The 21,326-nt window shown below is 41.6% G+C and overlaps 1 protein-coding gene across 1 annotated transcript in view; it reads left to right on the top strand.

Annotated features, from left to right (window-relative positions):
* The window catches only part of LOC124777784 (dehydrogenase/reductase SDR family member 11-like), a 34,911-nt gene extending 14,011 nt beyond the window's left edge, over positions 1 to 20,900 (top strand). The window contains exons 3-6 of the mRNA XM_047253295.1: positions 4,966 to 5,095; positions 11,875 to 12,004; positions 17,697 to 17,843; positions 20,767 to 20,900. Coding sequence (XP_047109251.1) covers positions 4,966 to 5,095; positions 11,875 to 12,004; positions 17,697 to 17,843; positions 20,767 to 20,808 — 449 coding nt within the window. The 3' untranslated portion in view covers positions 20,809 to 20,900. The remainder of the gene's footprint in view (positions 1 to 4,965; positions 5,096 to 11,874; positions 12,005 to 17,696; positions 17,844 to 20,766) is intronic.
* Positions 20,901 to 21,326: the final 426 nt, after the last annotated feature.

The following is a 21,326-nucleotide window of genomic DNA, read 5'->3' as shown; positions in this document are numbered from 1 at the left end:
CCACTTTTAAATTAGCAAAGCTTTTGATAACACTTGCATGCAACATTTATACACAGGTACGTCAAGATATGAGGTATTCATGGTATTCATATTCTGTGTAATTGCGGAGACTACTACGTTTAAGAGATTAGCAGTTGCTAATTCAGAGGTTTATTACGGAAATGTTTGGTCACTGTGAAATCTTAACTTCTGTAGTTTTAAAGACATTGAAAAATGCTGTCTAACTGGATGTGCCTCACTTTTCTGAGATCACAAATGTATTCGGATTTGCTTCAGTACTTGGCAGTAAGTTATTAGAGATTCTCAGAGAATTGTAAGATGCCATCGGTTGCAGCTTGTCTGCAACTCCGCCGTTGTTGATGCACCTCCTGCACAACGGGTATGCAAGTAAGAGCAGCCGAAATTTCCAGCTTTTGGATTTATTCATTTCTGCCTTCTCTGCTCGTCTTTGTACCTGGATTCTGCCATGCCGGTCACCTAGCTGGAACTGCCATGGCACTCTTGATACCTAGGCTGTTAGCGTTCAGCCGTACAAGAAATTCATCTTACCTCGTACCAGTACTGGGTGGCCAATTAGGTAGCCTACATACGCGTAACTTTAAAAGGCACACGATCTCGCACTCCCCTGAGATACTTGCCGTTCGTGGTCTCTTTCTCTGACGATCGTAACATTGTGTTCCGTTAACATTCGCGGCGCCGTTTGCAACGGTTCCAAGCGCGTAGGGAATGGACCAACAAGGAACACATTCTGAGGAACATATTCTGAGAAACACATTCTGGATAGTAATTCTGGACGTACCCTCTTAACGTGGGAGATAGGAACGCGTAATACAATCAGGACCACTGTCAAACATGACCGTCCTGCTGCTCCAGGTGTTATGGGGTGAAGAGGAATAACGTCGCAGAGGCGTACTGCCATTCAAGTCTTTGAACATACTACACTCTCCAGTCAACATTATTGTGACTACAACTTCCCCATATGCGTCTTTTTAGGGACGCACTCGGCCCTAATTCATTTTTAGGCTTCCGTACCTCATTTGGAAAAACGGAATCCTAATGAGATCACTTTGCTGTCTGTCTCTCATTCTGCCCGCTTCCCTGTCTGTCTGCCAGACGGTTCAAAGCCTTTTTCTCAGCAATGGGCAGATGTGTCATGCCGAAATTTATGTCACACATTATGGGAGCCCGCCCAGCTAGCCGCGCAGTCTAACGCGCTGGTTCCCGAGCGGGAACGCATGCCGGTCCCCGGCACTAATCCGCCCGGTGGAATAGTGTCAAGGTCCTTTGTGCCCGTGGATGGTTCTTCAGGCGGTTTTCCATTTACTCCGGCGAATGGGGGATAGTTCCCCTCATTCCACGCAAACACCGTTTCCACGTATGCGCCGCACACCATAATTATTCTACAACGCAAACATTTGGGGTTACGTTCGACTCTCGTCTGGTATGAGACGTTCCTGGAAAGGGGGGGGGGGGGGGGGAGTACACTGGGGGCCGAAGCCGAACCGCAAATTAACCCTGGGTTCGGTGTGGGGCGGCGGTGGGATGGATGGACTGCTGTGGTCTGTTGTTGGGTTGTGAACCACTGAGGGCTACGGCGGGACGAAGCCTCTCCGTCGTTTCTACGTCCCCGGTATAATATACAGGGTGTTACAATAAGGTACGACCAAACTTTCAGGAAACGTTCCTCACACACAAATAAAGAAAAGATGTTATGTGGACATGTGTCCGGAAACGCTTAATTTCCATGTTAGAGCTAATTTTAGTTTCGTCAGTATGTACTGTACTTCCTCAATTCACCGCCATGATTTCATACGGGATACTCTACCTGTGCTGTGCCTTTACAAGTGCGACACAACATGTGGTTCATGCACGATGGAGCTCCTGCACATTTCAGTCGAAGTGTTCGTACGCTTCTCAACAACAGATTCGGTGACCGATGGATTGGTAGAGGCGGACCAATTCCATGGCCTCCACGCTCTCCTGACCTCAACTCTCTTGACTTTCATTTATGGGGGCATTTGAAAGCTCTTGTCTACGCGACCTCGGTACCAAATGTAGAGACTCTTCGTGCTCGTATTGTGCAAGGCTGTGATACAATACGCCATTCTCCAGGGCTGCATCAGCGCATCAGGGATTCCATGCGACGGAGGGTGGATGCATGTTTCCTCGCTAACGGAGGACATTTTGAACATTTCCTGTATCAAAGTGTTTGAAGTCACGCTGGTACGTTCTGTTGCTGTGTGTTTCCATTCCATGATTAATGTGATTTGAAGAGAAGTAATAAAATGAGCTCTAACATGGAAAGTAAGCGTTTCCGGACACATGTCCACATAACATATTTTCTATCTTTGTGTGCGAGAAATGTTTCCTGAAAGTTTGGCCGTACCTTTTTGTAACACCCTGTATACATACATACATACATATATTACGGCATGTGTCCTTTTTTGATGCATAAAAGTGAAGCATCTAAATCAATGCAATTAAAACAAGCAACCACTTATATCGCCATTTTGACATTCGCAAAGCATTCGTCTAAACATACAGGCCACTTCCCGTTGACCTAAAATCATGAAATTTGGCAACAAGCAAGGTTTCACACCACAACCAAAGTAAAAATTCCAAATATTGTTGATTTGTAATTACATCACACGAAAAGAAATTTCATTTGCTATCCGATTGTCTGGACGTCTATCCATTGGTGAAGACCCCTTCTTCTCAGGAACTGGGAGACACATCAAACTGACTTTTATGTCAGATACTGATGTCTATGGTCCTTTTGTGGTTTAAAAATATTACGCTCCTAAGTCAATTCACTCGAAAGATTCGGCAGTTTATGTCACATACTTTGATACCCGCAAATTCACTCATTAAAACCTGTAGGCTAACTCCCCTTGATGTACAATTATGAAATTTGGCAAGAAGAAATGTTTCACAGTACAATTAAAGTAAAAAAATCAGGAAACTATTATAATTATATTTATAACTGTATCACACGAAAAATATTTCTTCTGTCATTTGTTATTGGATTTTACACATGAAATTAATTTATTCTGGAAATCTTCGAATCCGTTGGACTGATATCTTGCCAGTATCGATGTCGATAACAGCCAAAAATAGTCGAAATCCTAGATTCCCGAAATGGATAAGCTGTCTACATACGTCATCGAGCTTGTATGGAATCTTCCGTGCGTGAGTTCTATTCGCATGTGCCAAATTTTTATGGATGACAACGAGGGACCAAACCATAAAGCGAGGCAGAAAGGGCTCTTGAAACGAGATGATATTCAGCAAATGGACTGGTCTGTCCGTTCGCCCGACTCAAATCCCTTTGGGAACGTGTGGGATGCTGCGGGAAGACGTACTGCAATTGCAGCACGACCACAGGCGCCAGCGAACATCCAACGACTGTCAACTGCCTTGATGTCGGAATGGAGCACTCTACCACAAGAGCTCCTTACAAAACCTGTGCCCAGCATTTGAGCATGTTGCAGAGCATGCATTTCTGTCCGTGTAATGTCAAGCGGACCATCATGAATCGTCCTGACTTCAGTGTAACTGATGTTTTTGAATAATAGCGTCATATCTGTTCGTCTCATTGCTTATTTGTTTCACTTACCTTCTGTGCAATATTGTAGCAGTTCCTTATATGTATGGTTCAAGTTTCAATCGAGCTGTGTTACTTGGCAGTGACACATCATGCGAAAGGTACTTTCCTCCTTAAGTTTGCCACACAAGTGTACACTGAAGATCCAGAACTTAAGGCCACTTGCATAATAGCTTTTTTGTCAGTCTTTGGAACAAAATACACCACTGATTCTGCGTATCAAGGATCCGACAGTCTGTCGGTAAATTTCTGGAAATATTAGGCATTAGATGTCTAGCATAAGTAGCCCTAGAGTAATTCGCGTACGCGATAATGGCGCTCGATAGCGTCCCCTATGGGTTGTACAGGATTTATGTCAGGCGAACTTTGTCGCCGAGACATCAGTGAAAATTCACGATAAGGCTCCTCAAACCACTGTAGCACGGTGGTGGCTCCGAGACACGGAAAATTATACTGCTGAAAGATGACATCCACGTCGGGGAAGACATCAAGCATGAAAGGTTGCAGGTGCTTCGCAGCTGTCAGCGTACCTTCGATTAATACCGTCGATCCCATGTAAGCGCAGGAGAATGTCTCCCTCAGCATAATAGTGGTTTCACAAGCCTGCGTCCGCCAAGCGCTGCACGTTTCGAGCTGCTGTTCAGCTCGATGACGTCGTTCGTGGAGACGACTATCGACCTAGTGTATCGACAATGTGATTCACTTCATGAGTTAACAGGTTTCGACCGTCGAATCCCGATGGTCCTGTGCTCAATGCAATCGTAATTGACGATATCGTTGGGTCAACGTGTGAATACGTAGGGGTGGTCTGCTGTGGAGCTCGATGTGCAACAATGTACGTTGAATAGTGTGCTCCTAAACACTTGTGAGTGAATCAGCATTGTGCTCTTTCGGCAGAGACGGCACAGATCACCATCTGTCTTGCCTTACAGGCTAGACGAGCCTCCGAACCCCAAGTTCTGTGAAGAGTCGTGGACCTGTAAACATTTAGTACCTAGTGGTAGTTTCACTGTCCTTCTACCTCTTTCCGCAGTTTCTCACGACAGTAGCACGTGAACATACGACCAGCTTCGCCGTTTTCGAGATATTTGTTCACAGGCTCTGTGTAATAATAATCTGTCCACTGTCAAAGTCGTTTATCTGAATGAATATCCCCATTTGTAGCCCATACCTTCGCTGGGGTCATCCCCCGTCCGTGTCTGCTGTTCTTACATACCTTTGTTACCGTGTCACGTGCCCGCAACACCACCAGGCTGCATCCAGCGTCGCGGTGGTTAGTGGTCATAATTTTTTGGCTGATCAGTTTAAGCGCGTGTTGACGATATTCCTCTACTGAAAAGCTCTTGTTTCTATTTGAACAGCTGGCAAGACGGAAAACTGGAAGCGCATCCTGGACGTTAACGTGCTGGGTCTGAGCATCTGCACCAGGGAGGCTGTGCAGGACATGCTGAGCCGGGGCGTCGACGACGGCTTCATCATCCACATCAGCAGGTATGGAGAAATAGTTCCCTTATCTACTTGCCAGCCCACTGGTTGTTGTACTGTAGCCTGCTCATCTACTTCAGAAGACCACTCATATTTAACAGTCCATCAGAAATTATACTCTCATTCGTATTCCTAGTAATGTTATCATCTTACTCTGTCTTACGGACGTGCAGAATACGTCAAGTGCCATAACCCGATTTCCCAGAAACTTCGCTCAGTGGAACAGAGGCAAAAACAGTGAATATGTGTCTCAGGTTATCACTAGATATTTGATAGTTTCTGAGAAAACGACGATAAAAGTTTTCAGTGTAATTGAGATGCATTTTTATGGGGAAACAGTCCAATCAGAGCGATGCCACATTGACCAGCGTTGCGGATTCACTTTTTTGCGCCTCGTGTTCGAAAACTCGATTATTATTTTTAATATTGTTATTTATTTATTTACCCATGTCCGTAGAAGATTACTACACAAATGATGTCCTTATTCGTCTACTAATAGTAAGCCTGGAGAATGAATTCAAAAAGGAAAACAATAAATTAATGTAAAAAGTTTTTGAAACTGTTTTCGTTGAAATTCCTGTAGTGCATTTCTTAATCGATTGGAAGGGCCAGTTTTCGCAAAGATGAACCGTTATGCATGGTTTGTCGCGAAATTATTGCCAGTGCATCAAATCTTCAGCAGTGTTAACGACGTTTCTTTCCCGAGTGAGATTCATATGAAGAAATGTTGCTGTGACAGGCATGCCTTTGCGCGATCCTCGTGATGTTCGGAATTTCTAATGTTTCGAATGTTTCTATGTTCAGTGTCATCCGAGGACCGCACCAAATCTTTGTGAAGAATAAACATAACAATAAAACATAAGAATTGATATAAGAATTAAATATAAGACTATGAGAATATAAAAAGATTGTAACCGTGAAAATACCATTCACAGAAATATTATGTTCAAAATGGTTAAAATGGCTCTGAGCACTATGGGACTTAACATCTGAGGTCATCAGTCGTTTAGAACTTAGAACTACTTAAACCTAACTAACCTTGCAACGTCCCCTTAGAACAATTAATGAGTGGCTGTGCTGGTAAACCTCTTACATTATTTGCTTTTCAAACAGCTGAGCAAAACTGAACGTACTCAGACATTACTCTCTTTACTTATTCTGATCAACACTAAACTGACGCACAATATTTTTTAGCGCAACGCAATCTGACTTTCAATAATCCCTGCAAATGAATGGCCCTGACTAACATTAACCTATACCTTTCACAAATCACTTACCTCACAAAAATCTTCGTTACTCGAACTACTGCAATACAGCGAGCGCCAATACTGCCAGCGAAATAAAAGATTCAAACTACTGAAGGCACTAACTACTAATAGGCATAGTTAGCAAATGAAAGATTTTAATAGAAAACAAACAACGTATTTACCTTAATGGTCATAATATATATAGCAGTTCATGACATCCAGTCTTACAAATTTCAAAACTCCGCCATCTCTCTCACCACATCCACCACTGCTGGCGGCTCACCTCCAACTGCGCAACGCTACGCACTGTTCGCATCCAGCTGCCCAACACTACAATGGCAGACAACAATGCAAACTAGCCACAGATTGCACACTGCACAGCCAGTGATTTTCATACAGAGCGCTACGTAACGTTGCCAATAATAAAACATAAACAGCCTACTTACACACATCCATGCCCGAGGGAGGATTCGAACCTGCCATCGTAGCAGTCGCGTGGTTTCGGACTGATGTGCCCAGAACTGCTCGGCCACCGCGGCCGGCAAATATTATGCAATAAAAGTAGGACACTTATTGTGAAACCAAGTAGTAATTTTACAATTAATATAACGCTCTTCTGTTGTTTAACTTGATAAGGAACATCGTGTAGTACCTGCTACAGGCGTAGGCATGGGTAGATAAATGAAAAACTAAAATAAAGTAAAATAAAATAAATAAAAACAATGATCGGGTTTCAATCACAGAACGGAAAAGTGAGAAACCGCGATGCCACCAGTTGGGCGCTAAAAGCCATTCAAATCACACCGAAAACTTTGGCGATCGTTTTTTCAGAAACGGTAGAGTATCTGCGGGTAACCCGACTCACGTGTTTGCTTATTTTGTTCCTGTTCCACCGAGCAAAGTTTCTGGGAAATTAGGCTGTGGCACTTGTCTGTTCTTCTCGTGAGTGCAACATTCTTCTACATACTTTTAATATTGACCTCATTCTCAGAGTTTCATGAAACAGATTATGGCGAGACACAATACACCATTCTCTTCCTTCTTTTCCTATTTCACGTTGCCGTCATAAGAGTAAAATATAACATTAAATGTACTATTCACCTATTAAAGTCTCGTAAAGAGTACGATTCATCGTAGCATAGTCTCAGAAACGATGTATGAAGGATGAAAAGTTAGTTTAAACTTGGAGTTCACTATACGCGAAGTGCAGATAGACAAAAAAGGAATATCAAAATTTTTTCGGGCAACTGTCAACAGCATCGATATCCTTGGGGAAATGAGTGGTACACACTGTTCTGTTTTACAAATATATTTATTCACAACCTGTTTCTATCAATGATCATCTTCACAGTGGAAAAATCTTGTGACAACTGCACGTCACACATGCTATTTAACCAGAAAAGACGCCACACCTGACTTTCAAACATAAGAAGAAGGTACTTCATGGCGGTATATTTCTCTGAAGTTTGGAAGTCAGTTTTGGCATCTTTTCCTGGTTAAATAGCATGTATGACATGTGAAGTTGTCACAATATTTCTCTCTGTGAAGATGATCAATGATCGAAACCTATTGTGAATAAATGAGTTTGTAAGACACAGCAGTATGTACAATCCATATCTTCAAGGGAAAAAAAGGCACAATGAGAGCATGGATACTACTGCCACTTCAGATATTTCCAGGATCAACAATCACGGTTCCATTCAAAATGGTTCAAAATGGCTCTGAGCACTATGCGACTTAACTTCTGAGGTCATCAGTCGCCTAGAACTTAGAACTAATTAAACCTAACTAACCTAAGGACATCACACACAGCCATGCCCGAGGCAGGATTCGAACCTGCGACCGTAGCGGTCGCTCGGCTCCAGACTGTAGCGCATAGAGCCGCACGGCCACTCCGGCCGGCAAACACGGTTCCATTCTTAGAAGTTTTACGGAGTACTGAAACGAAATTATTTGTGTGTGCGTGTGTAGCTTACGATTACTCTTGTGTATTTCTCGACCTGGGAATAACAGATAGGCAGCCTATCGCTTCCGTTCAGCAAGCATACTATTTCTTCCTCTTCTTCGGACAGAAAAATAATTTAAAGTTGAAACGTCCCCATTGATATCTGTCTTCCTATTACTTCTGTATCTGCTGTGAAGACTGCTTTCACTTCCTGCGTTGCGCCTTCTTTCTAAAAGTTAGCAAGAGTTTCGGTAAGGAGCTATACTGCTTCATATCCTCCTTTATGTTCTCCTCTTCAATTTTCATTTCAATTATGGTCATTTCGTTTTGTAGACTCATCCATCTCTGCATTCTTACCCATTTAAACCGAACTCAGATCAGTGTAATTGTTTTCTTAACAAGAAATCGATGTGACTTTGTTTTATTTGACCAGGTTTTAATTTTGGTATTTAGCACATGATCCTTCACAGACCGCTGCCTATTAATCTGCTAGTACGTCTTTCTTCAAGCGTCTGAGAATGTTGTTTGCTGATTTTAGACGCATTCTTTTGAACTTACTACTTGAGTGCTACGACTCTTGGCCTGAATAGCTCCAGGCAAATCCCGGGGTGATCCTTTTGAAAGGGCGCAGCCGATTTCCTTTCACATCCTTGAAACAGGCCGAGCTTGTGCTCCCTTTGTTGTGACCTCGACGTCGACGGCATGTGAAACTCTTACCTTCCTTTCTTTTTTCTTGGTCTTCATAAATACGTAAGTATTACAATTAAAAATATTTTTGAGTCATTCATTGTAAGAGCTGGCACTTGTTCACAATTTTATTCAGAAGATTCTTTACAGCTTTGAACAAATTATACGAGACATGTTCAATAAGTAATAAACACATTTCTTTCTCTGCCAACTTCTGTTGAAACAATTTGGAATTTGTTGTGAGACATCGTGTGGAACACTCCTATAATTTCATGAAGTTTCCCTAGATGGCGGAGCTATACGTAACTTTCAAAATGACATCGGTTACAGAGGCGCATGCCAAGTAGGGAGCTGTGACGGAGTTTCTTTAGGTGGAACGCCAGAGCATCGCAGGTATTCATAGTCCTTGCAGAACGTTTACGGAGGCCTATCAGTGAACGAAAGCACGGTGGGTCTTTGGGCGAGGCGTCAGTCAAAAATCATCGCAATAAGACTGCGCAATCCTCTCCGATATCACGCATGCCAGACGACCCTACACAGTGAAAGTTCGCTTTAAATAATGGAAACATCACTCACGTAGTCTATTTAGAGTAATAACAGCTGTGCAGAAGTAATAATCAACTGTTGTAGACAACTGAACTGTCGTAATGAGAAGGCAAGCCTTTAATACTGGTGAACTGAATATTCTGACTGCGAGAATTTTGAACAGTATAAATGGCCTGAATAATGAACTTTGACATAAAATCTACGATAATTAGTATTGCAAAACTGATCCCGGATCCCAGAACTAAGACTGATACACAACACAGAAAATTTAACTGTCACTGAATGACATAAGTTGGCCCTGATTGAATTTAAAAAATCAAAATATTTAGTTGCAACCTCTATTCTGCGAAAATCTGGATAACGCGTTGCAGTACTGATTTGTCTTGGGCGCGGCTATGCTAAAGCTGCAAATTACTGTATCTATACAGAGAACTCGTAAGGTGCAATGAGTTCTCTGTTAGATGCAAATCGAAGTATTTTCGGAACTCAGTTCTTTTTCTACTTTTGAAAAAACCATGATCAATTAAAAATTGTAAAAGAAAGGTAGGTGAAAAACGGCGCTGCAATAACAAAAGTGTAACTTCAAAACACTACCTTATAATTCCTCTTCACGTAAATAAAAGATTCCATTACACTTCCTCCTTGTCAGATCAATTATATTACATAATCTTCTTAATTAAGCACATGGATCAATTGATACTTTACGTCTGAAACAACATTACAACTGCTTCCAAACTGTAAGACACCTAACCACTTTTTGCTACTGCGCCTTCGGGCACACCAAAGATAACCTAACCCTGCGATCAGCTAACAACATCGCTGATCACTCACATGTAACAGCTCGAGAGCAAAGATATGACGTTATTGTTCAATCTATTAATACTCAGATGACACCAATCAACGGCTGTCGCTCCTGCAATGTTGGACACCCCCATTCGAAGTGATCGACGGACTGCAGTTAAACACATTGCTGCTCAGTGGGACGTCTCTGATTGTAGGGCTGACTCTCTCATCTTCCCTCACTGTGCCACGATCACCTCTGAAGTGTATTTTGCCACCTTGAGGAAAATGAAGAAACAACTTCAGCGAGGTCGTCGCCACAAAAAAGTAAACGAACTTCTCCTTCTCCATCACAACGCAACGCCCCATACAGACCTGCGCACCCCACAGGAGCTCACAGAACTTCTTTGGACTGTTCTTACAAACGTCATGAATGACGTATTATTTAGTCAAAACTTAACAGCTACTTGAAATATACTGGGCAAATCACTTAAAATTGACACCGCAAATGTTGCGCAAATGGAAAGTGCTATTGCTGTGCGGTTTTCACACAGCCGGTTGGTAGTCGGTATCTTGCATTGTTAGCCAATAAACAGATAAAGCAATACTTAGAAAGTGGGTTTCTTGGGCAGACATACACTTTTTAAAAATGGATCGATGCCTGTTGATATTAACAGACTAAGAGTAGGGTAAATCAGAATGTCGGTGGTGTCTGTTGCAGCATTCTAGTGCGGGTCGTTTATTAGATACGGTGTTTTGAAAAGTTTCTACACCGACGCTTGTTTGTGCCATTCAACCGACATAATTGCTAGGTACAGTGTTGTTATCTTTGCATGTGACAACCGCACATCAATAACACTGGTAACTGCAGCTTTTGACATTACATTACTGTAGCTTATTCAATGAAAATAAGTCTGCATGTCCACATGTCGACCTCGTCAAGAGACCACACTCTCCACTCAGCTTCGTTTTAGTTACCCCATCGAAACGCCCTATTTGCTCTTGCAGAACGTATAATGGAAGAGGCTGCGATAGTACAGGAACCTGTACTTCGGGAAATATGACATGCGTACTGCATGTGTGAACATACATTGTTGCAAGCAAATGTTTAATTTTTTGTCAAATGGTATGTACAGCTCCCGTGAAAATTCTGGCCGTATTTGTCCGTTACAGTGTATTGTTTACTCACTGACTTGTCCGGCGGACCACATGTCGGCGATTTAAAATTATTTTCGTTTTATTACATTAACTGAATTTTCAGTCGGTGCTTGATAGAAGATGACAGACAGCAACATTAAACAGGAAAGACATTTGTGTCGTTATGCAAAATATTACTTATATGGGCACGAAATGGCTTTCAGCTTATTAGACCATGGTCTGGTGACAACTGAATGTCGCGAAAACGGACAAAATGTCGTGTGAGATAAATAGATATCACTCATACAGATTTAACAGAACGCCAGAAAAATGTAATACTGATTTTTGTTTGCTTTTGGTCGTTCGGCCTTGGGGCACTTCCACGGTCATTGAAAGCTAAATGTCAATGAGTAAATTTTCCTGTCTTCTCTTTGTGTACACAGCGTAGTGGGACACGTGCCGCCAGCCAGCAGCTCCGCAGCGATGTACACGGCGAGCAAGCACGCCGTCAAGACGCTTCTCGAAGGACTGCGGAAGGACCTGGTCGCCAAGAAGAGCAAGATCCGCGTTGGGGTGAGTCCACAGTCCCAGACAGCTGGCGACAGTGACATCTGAGCGCAGCTTGTCACATGGAAAGTTACTTAGTACCACAAATTTTTGATGCAGTCGAGGCTATAAAGAACGATCGGAATTTTTGGGCAAATAATTTAGTCTCTGAGTGTCAAATTTTACTCTATGCAAAAGTGCTGCAGTAATGTCAACTGTTTAAACATATCCACGCCTGTTTATTGCAAACGTGATGGTGTTGATGAGGTATTTCGAAAGAAACACTGGGCAATGCTTTAGTTACAAGCTCAGTTCAAAGAAGGGTACAGTATCATAGGGAGCTGGCCCAAGTGCGAAGGTATATACAGCATCGGCATTTTAGTTGAAAATAATCATAGCTCTGTTGCGAAAGAAACTGAGTACCGAGGCAGAAATCGTTATAGGTACTGGTACTGAAAGTTAGCTGAAGCAGGAGATAGGCTCAACCAAAGAACCTAACTGTACAGACAGGATAGATTAAATTCAGTTGGTAGCAGAGTGTTTGTGGTTGTTAGGAGCATTTTCTAGAGTAGAGCTAAAACAAGTACTTTCTTTCACTTGTTATAATAGGATAACTAAATAAATTAATAATTTGTTCATTTTATCGTCATTGCGATTCAGATGGTATACTTGCTGAAAAGTTCGAGATAAATTGGAGTCTCGTTTCGAAGATGTACCCGCTTCCTACAATTGTAGTAGATGGAGACTTCAATTTGCCCTCGATATGTTGGCGAAAATACATGTTTAAAGTCGATGATAGGCAGAAAACGTCTCACAACACTGAAAAATATTTTCAGCAATCAGGTATCCAGTTCGAGTTGAAATTGTTGCGATAACATACTCGACCTTCTAGCGCCAAACATTCCTGAGCAAACAGAGAGCTTCGCTGCAGCGAGACTGAATACCACACAAGCAAATTCACAAATAATCAAATTACATGGGATGGACACAAGAATGGCAACACCAAAAGCGCTTGACCATTGGCATTCAAAACAGCTTCTAGTCGTCTCGGAAAGGATAAATGCAGGTTCTCTGTGTTTTTCAAGGCAGTCTTATAGCATGCTTCTTGCGAAACAGTGGCAAATTCAGGCAATAATGATGAAGGTAGATTACGATCACGCACCGTCTCTCCAAACTAGACGACAAAGGCTCAATAACACTGAGATCTAGTGATTGTGGTGGCCAGGGAAATGTGACAGTCCATCCTAATGCTTACGAAATCATTCCTGGACGATGCAAGTTGTTTGAACAGGGGCCGTGTCGTCTTGGAATCCAGCATCAACACTGCGGAACAAACACTGCACCGTGAGATCGAAAACGCCAAAATGAGTACATAATCCGTGACAGTATGCGGGCATGCAGAGCACCCATGGGGCTCACGGAATACTGCAATACGGCTGCCCAAATCATCATCAAACCTCCGCTAGGTTTCACTCGTGGGACATAATCTCGACCAGAAGTTCGAAATAGAGTGCAACAAGACTCTCCCGAGCAAATGATTTTCTGCCACTGCTCTACAGTGGCTTCGCCACTACGTTTTCCTGTTACGGGCATTTGCGACACTGATGAGTAGTTTTGGAATTCCATTTCGCCCGCAATTCCCAGTTTGTGGAGCTGCCTTAGTGTTGCTTAGGTGCTGACAGGGTTCGCAAGTGCGACTTTAAGTTTCGCAGCTGTCGATCTCTTATTTTTCGTCACAGTCTTTTTCAATGACCGTCTGTCACTATCATTCAACACGTACTGTCGTCCGCAGTGTGACTTAGCGGATGATGTTTTTCCACTTTCCCTGCATGAGCTATAAAAATTTTCGATTTGGTGTCTCTTAAAACACCAACACTCCGGCTGCCTTGGTTACCTAAGTGTCCACCTTACCAGCACCAACCATCTGCCCACGTTTGAATTCACCTAGCTGCAACATAATGCACTCACAACTACAAAGAACAGTATTCTAACGACGACTGAAATCCGCAACGTGTTGGGGACATTTCACAGGCGCCATTTGCGTTCAAATACAACAGCACAACCTGCAGGCTTTGGTGGTATTTGCATTTATCTACAGGCATGCATTTCTCCCTGTATTACCGCATTTTTATCCACCTCCTGTATATTTTTTAAAACTGCAGAAAAAATTTGCTTGATGCCTTCCTAAGAGAAACTCGCCGTTCCTTCCGTGTACCTCAGATTCAGACCAGTGGTGATGGCGGGAATTGAGAGTCTTATATCAAGTAAATTAGTAGAAACCGAACAGATCCCCAGGATACAGAAAAAAAGGTCAGGCACTGCTGCAGAAACAAATAAAAAACAAAAGCTACATTTAAAACAATACATTATCCCTAAGACTGGTTATAGTTTACAGATTCTCGAAACTTAGTGTCGAGTTGCGAGGTGATTTCAGTAGATTCCACAAAGAAACTGTCTCGAAATCTGGCAGAAAATCCAAAGGCGTTCTGACCATATTTAAAGTAGACCAGTGCAAGGCACGGTTAGTGCCTCATTGTACGTTACCGATGACAACGCACTGAAGTGGAGCTACTAAACACAGTTCTCCGAAATCCTTTAGCCAAAAATGATGTATAAATATTGCAGAAGTGGAGCAACTTCAGTCACTTAATAAAGGGAAACCTTACGTTCCTTGTTGTATAACAATTAGGGTCCCCTCAGGATTATCTGATGAAATAGCTCCAATTTTAGCAATCATGTAGAACATCTCACTCGACGAAAGATCCCAAAAAGTGAAAAGTTGCTAATACATAAGTACAAAAATAAAAGCAATCCGCTGAATTATAGACCTGTATTATTGACATCAATCTGTATTAGGATTCTGGATCATATAACATTCAAAAATTACGAAATTACCAAAGAAATCCGCCTGTTCACATGTAACGAGGACGGATTCAGGAAATAATGTTCTCGTGAAACATTTCTGGCTCTTTATTCACTGCGTCATGGGCATGGATCTCTAGTCAGTCCAAATTTCTAGACTTCGAAAAGTCTTTTGGAACCGTTTCTCATAAGCGACTTCTGTCAAATTTTATGCCTGTGCACTATCATCTCAGTTAAGCGAGTATGGTTCAAATAGCTCTGAGCACTATGGGACTTAACTTCTGAGGTCATCAGTCCCCTAGAACTTAGAACTACTTAAACCTAACTAACATAAGAACATCACACACATCCATGCCCGAGACAGGATTCGAACCTGCGACCGTAGCGGTCGCGCGGTTCCCGACTGTAGCGCCTAGAACTGCTCGGCCACTCCGGCCGGCAGTTACGCGCGTACATTCGTAATTTCCTGTCATAAAGATCAAAGTTCAGATTATATTTGTGGTCAGCTGAAGAAGCGTCTTAGGCCCTATTCTTAATCTGTATAAAAGATTAACTGGGAAAAGCGGCAGTTGACCACTCACAACGAACAGTGAGAGGTCCTCCAAATCATTGCTAAAAACACTCAGTTAAATTTCGGTTACATGATAAATAACACAAATTTAAAGATTCTCCGTTCAACTAAAATATCTAGGGATTACAGTTACGAACAACTTAAATAGGTAACATTAAAAAAAACGTTGTGTGGGAAACCAACCAGTGACTGTGTTTTATCAATAAAATGCGTATAGCGTCCTGTTCTGGAGTACCGCTGCAGGATCCTTACTACACAGGGATCCTTCCAACCGAATCAATGCGTGCATCCAAGCCAGATGATGTACAAAGTCATACTGATAAGTGGCGTTCATACTGCAAGGTTTCTTCCTAAATCTGATTCGATACTGAAATTATTTAAATTATGTCACATATCCTCTCAATCCACGAAGTTTCGTTCTATTTTCTCCTCTCCTTCTGGGTACTTCACTTATTTTCTCAGGCAGTGTAGTTGTGAATTTAGTTTATAGACGGAGGTAATATTTTTGAAGTTGAGGGCTTTATCATTCTTTAGTGGTAAAGATAATCTGCATTTTCTGTAGCGTACAGAGTTCATCATAATGTTTTTCTGGGTTTAGTCGTCGTACCGCCAAGCGGTCCATCCAGTAATTAAGAGTCTTTTTTCTGAAAATTAATACTGGCTCCAGTTATAAACAACTCGACTCATCCAGGGTCACTAGTACCTGATCAAGCCTAAAGCAGCAGGTGTACAGCAAGGTTCACGGAGGTACTGAGTTTGCCAGTAGCGACTGATTCTGTCCACACCAGCAAACATCACAATGTGGGACTGTACGGCTTTTCTTTAGTAATGGATGTCACCCAAGTGTCCACCGTCAGGCTGCACAGTGGGTGACGAAGCGTGGCCAGAGCTCCAGAGCTCACGGCTACAGAGGGTAGGTGGTGCACCCCAGACCCGGGTTCAGGAACTCTCGGCTCTACAAAGCTGCCCAATACCAAGATCGGGTCGAGTTGCCTGAGGTGCTCGCCATTTGACAGTACCCAAGACTCACGTAAACGAAATGTTTGAAACTCTTTGCAAGAAAAAGCTGAAAACATTTAAATGTCTACGCACAGAAGGACTTGGGCGTGGTTTCTCCTTTAGTGGCTCCCAAATATAGCTGAAAGGGTGATATACAGTGAGGCGATAAAAGACACGGAATAGCGATTTACACATATACAGATGGCGGTAGTATGATGTACACGGTATTAAAGGGCAGTATATTGACGAAGCAGCCATCTGAACACAGGTGATTTATGTGAAAAGGTTTCCGATGGGGCAATGGCAGCGTACCATGTAATAATACAGGAAAAACCCTTGTTTGGGATGTTGTTCTCCCCACACGACAGACTGACTTGAATGTCGATTACGTCGTCAAAGCGTCGACCGTTCATGTGAATTTCTGCACTCTGTCGTTTCGCAGTAGGTTCGTACTGACAACACGAAGTTCTGTCACCCACAATGGTTTTTTCAGGAAAAAACGTTGTCAGAGTTTTACATTTCAATCAAATCGCGGCCTTTTTTTTTGGTTTGGATGTCACTTTAAAAATACCTTTCTCTTGTCCAATTCTGGAAAACGTCTTGCATGTACTTGATTTAGAAATGTTGCTCCACTGCGATTTGTGACACAACAACACAGACACAATACGCCTATCTGTCCGCTACTTAACATTGCCTGCTCACATCTGATTTGTCTAATGCGCATCTGTTGTTTACAGTTGTTAGTTGAAGCTGACACCGCACTTTCAGCGCTGACGTCGCTTCTACTCTCGGAATAAAATGAGCCTCGTAACTTTTCGGACGGAAAACATGTGAAGTATTATTCCACATAAATCTCTGGCAATGGCCACGACACGAAGTGCAGAGAAATTAGAGCTCAGTGTAGGGTTGCCGGGAGCCATCTTCCAATGCACCATTCGCGAATTTATCAGGGAAGGGTAGAAACGAAAGTGGTACCAAAAGTATCCTTTGTCACAAACCATAACGTTGTTTGCGGTGTACAGATGTAGATATAGAAGTAGATTATGGTGGATTTGATGGAATACTTGGATCAACTGTGCGGTAAACTGAACTCCCCTTTCTGTAGTAACAATTGTCTGAGGCCTTGAATATTACAAGCGTAGCTGTTACGTCGACGTGCAACCTTGACTGACAATAATACATAAGTGTTGTTTACTGGAAAAAAGCTACTTTAACTTTTTGGTTTGTAGTTATGCTGTCTTTTTTCACACTAATTATTTAGACCAAAAATATTTTCTTCTTCAACAGGAAGTTTCTCCGGGAGCTGTGAAGACTGAGTTTCTGTCCAACATGACGTCGATACCACCCAGTATTTTCGACACTATACCCTATCTGCACTCTGAGGATGTTGCGGAAGCCGTTGTCTACATGCTGTCCCAGCACCCACGAGTACAGGTAAGATCGTGCAGCCCTTGAGCTTCACTTTAGGTTTCGGGTACTTTTTCTCTTCCATTTGGGACGCTATGAATCGTGAAGAAACATCTGCTAGTAGACTTATAATACCATTACGGGAAGCTTTGTTTCATCATCGCGTTTGGCAGTTCTCGAGTACAATGTCGTGGATCATTGTCGATTAATGCGTTTAAACCCCAAAGGTCTTGCTGAACGTAGAGAGTCACTAACGTCGAAATGATCCTCCTTAAATGGGTAAACCATTTTCTTGCCGTGCTCTGTCGAGTGGCATAGTCTCCACATACGGCGCAAATGTTTGTGATTGCCTCCGCTGCTGTCACCCTCTTTTGAAATCAAACGAGAAGAATATGTCGGAAATGTTCCGTTTTCTCCACTTGGCACTCCATTTTCTAGCGTCCACAGCTCCACTCAGTATGTCCAGATGACTTAATGACAATATGTAAACTTACGCAGCTACAGTGAACTACAAATAAAATATGACAGTTGATAAATACTCCCAAAGCAACCGAAATACCGATATGCAAAACCAACCTTGAGACAGCTTGTAGATCTTAGGCAACGATTCGCAAAATAATTTGTACCAGTAAACCCGCAATACTGTATAGAGTAGCACTCCTGTATATATAATAGCTTCAAACGTCTGATTACTTTAGAAAATGAGTCAATGTGTTAAATACTTTGCGTTAAGGATTTAAACTAGAAAATTTTCACAAAAGCTTTGAAATTAAGTTTAAAATTTGTGGGAAGTTATTAAGTAATCACATTATCAAACAATGGATGAGTATAATCTGAGTAATTTATAAAAGCGTCTCAGTGTAAATACGTAATGTCTCTAGAGTTATGCGTCGTACGGTGACATAATTTTGCAGGTGCATTCAGCAGCATATCTTATGAATAAAATTTCTAGTGAAGAAGTAATCATTTAAAATATCATGCATGATGCTGAAGTTTTACTGCACGAACAACGAAGGTATTATAAGGAATAAACTTGTCTTATTTCATCATTTTGCGAGGGGTGTGGTGTCAGCGAGGAAGACTTTCATAAATATATGAAATTATGTACGTATAAAGTGTGTTGGATGTTGCTAAGCGCTCTCACTCTCAAATATTGGATGAATACATTCCAACGAGAAGAACACGACAAGTACCGTAACCTGATTTCTCAGGAATTTCGTTCAGTGGAAGAGGAATCGAAATCGTGTCACGGCTTACGCGTAGATACTCGACCGTTTCTGAGAAAACAACGGTCAGAGTTTCCAGGTGCTTTAAGTACCTTTCAGCGAGTAAATAGTTCAACCAAAGCGGTGGCATAGTGGCTAGCGTCCCGCCTTCGAAACCCGATATTTATTTTTATTTTTGTTGCTCATTGTTCTACCAATGTCCGTAGAAAATTAATACTCTAATGTTTTCCAATGCATATTGAAATAACATTGTCCTTTTTTGTCTACTAGTTCTATGATGGGTGAATGCATTTTACGAAAATTTAAAAATAAAAGTAAAACATGAATGAGGAAATAATTTGAAATTGTTCTCGTTGAAATTTCTGTTGTGTACCCTGACCCGCAATCAATTCAAACGCCAGTTTTCGGTAACGTGTTGCGTTATGTGTGATTAGCCGCAAAATTATTTCCAAGATGTGAAATCTTCGGCAGTGTTAACGACGTTTCTTTTCCGAGTGAGATTCATACGAATAAATGTCACGTTGGCAAACCCACTTTCCCGGGATGCTTCTGATCTTCTGAATTCCCTTGTTTCGGCTGATTCTATGATTGGTATCATCCAAGAGAATGCACCAAATCTTCCTGAAAAATAAAGATAGGAATAAAACATAAGAATGAATATAAGAAAGAAATATCAGAATGCGAGAATTTAAAAAGATTATAACCGCTGAAAATACCATACACACTTATATTAATGTATGACACTTACTGTGAAACCTAGTTCTAATTATACAGCTAATATGACGCCATTGTATGGCCTAACTTGATTAGAAACATTCGTACGGGTAACCTCCTATATGGGGAAATAAATAAAAAAAGAAAAAGAATAAAAGAAAACAATAATCGGTTTCGAGCACGGGGCGAAAAAATTAGAGGTCCCAACGCTGCTCATAGTGCCACCATTTCGGCAGAGAACATCGCGCGATGTAAAGCATCTAAATTAAGCAGAAATCGTTTACTCAGTGAAGACCAAGGAACTACGGATAAATCGAGACACGTTTTCGTTTATTTTGACTCCTCTTCCACTGAACGAAGTTTCTGGGAAATAGGGATATGGCACTTGCCGTGTTCTCCTCGTAAGTAATTGGCGTAGCGCGAGTTATGGTGCCTTAGGATTTGTACAGTTCCCACCTACAGCACTTGTCTTACTGTGTTAAACCCTTAACATAAAATTATGGCTCCCAATGTGTAGACTGTGACAGCATATTCATTTTTAAATTCAGTTAATAATTTTATGAAATACTGAAAATGAAAATTTTTATTGCCGCTGGAATCCGTTAGATAGGTAACATGTAACTGTACCTGCACCGGGTTAGTCGTTCAGTAGTACAGTTAATGGCGCTCTGGCTAAGTAAGCCAGAATGTGACAAACTATAAACTGTAAGCTCCGGAGTTTCGCCATCAGTTGGTTCTAGGATTTTCCCGTGTGACTTCTTTAACCCAAGATTTGTTAATGACAAAAACGCCAACTTACAGGATGGTTCAGATTCAGTGTTGCTTTCCAGGTCCCCCTATATCTGAGTGGGTAGAGACAGTTGGTAAGTCAAAAGGATGATGCAATCCATACCTAGTAAAGCACTGGCTGTTCAAACTGATCTTCAGGTTCAGGATAACATTATTTTTAATGCTTCTAAATTCTTTGTAGTAACCCTGTGAATATCTAAGAAAAACGTTATTTGTTACAGGTACATGATGTCATTATCCACCCTACTGGCAGTTCGCTGTGACGACGCTGTGTATCGTGTCAAACAAACCAGCTGTAATATTTTACATGTATTTGTACGTAATAAACGTAACTTAATTCAACGTTCGAACTAAAAATTTGTTTCTTTATTAATCTCTTATATCTGTATTACACTGTAAAAGATCTTTGTCAAATATGTTTTGTGAAAGACGTCTCATAAAATTTTTGATGTGGTACTGTGACACCTTTAATATATCTCTTAAAAAATTTTGACTGGGACCTAGCTTCTGTAAAACATTTGTCAAAGAAATTCCACAGTGTAATACGGGCCTTACTGAAACGCTATTCTCCATATCCATGTAATTTAATTGCATATGTTTCTTAAACGAAATAAATTTACTAATTTTCTTTTTACTAATTTGCTGATGTTTTTCGGTCACTGTACGTATTCAATCGAAGCACAAGGAGTACAAAGCGTCAGAAGAACAGTTATACGTGTATTAGCAACCATGAAATGGCAGGAAGAAATCAACATAAAGTATTTTGTCACAATTGCTGATA

Source organism: Schistocerca piceifrons, chromosome 2 (assembly GCF_021461385.2).
Source record: "Schistocerca piceifrons isolate TAMUIC-IGC-003096 chromosome 2, iqSchPice1.1, whole genome shotgun sequence".
NCBI lineage: Eukaryota > Metazoa > Arthropoda > Insecta > Orthoptera > Acrididae > Schistocerca > Schistocerca piceifrons.
This window is presented reverse-complemented; position numbering and strand designations above follow the sequence as displayed.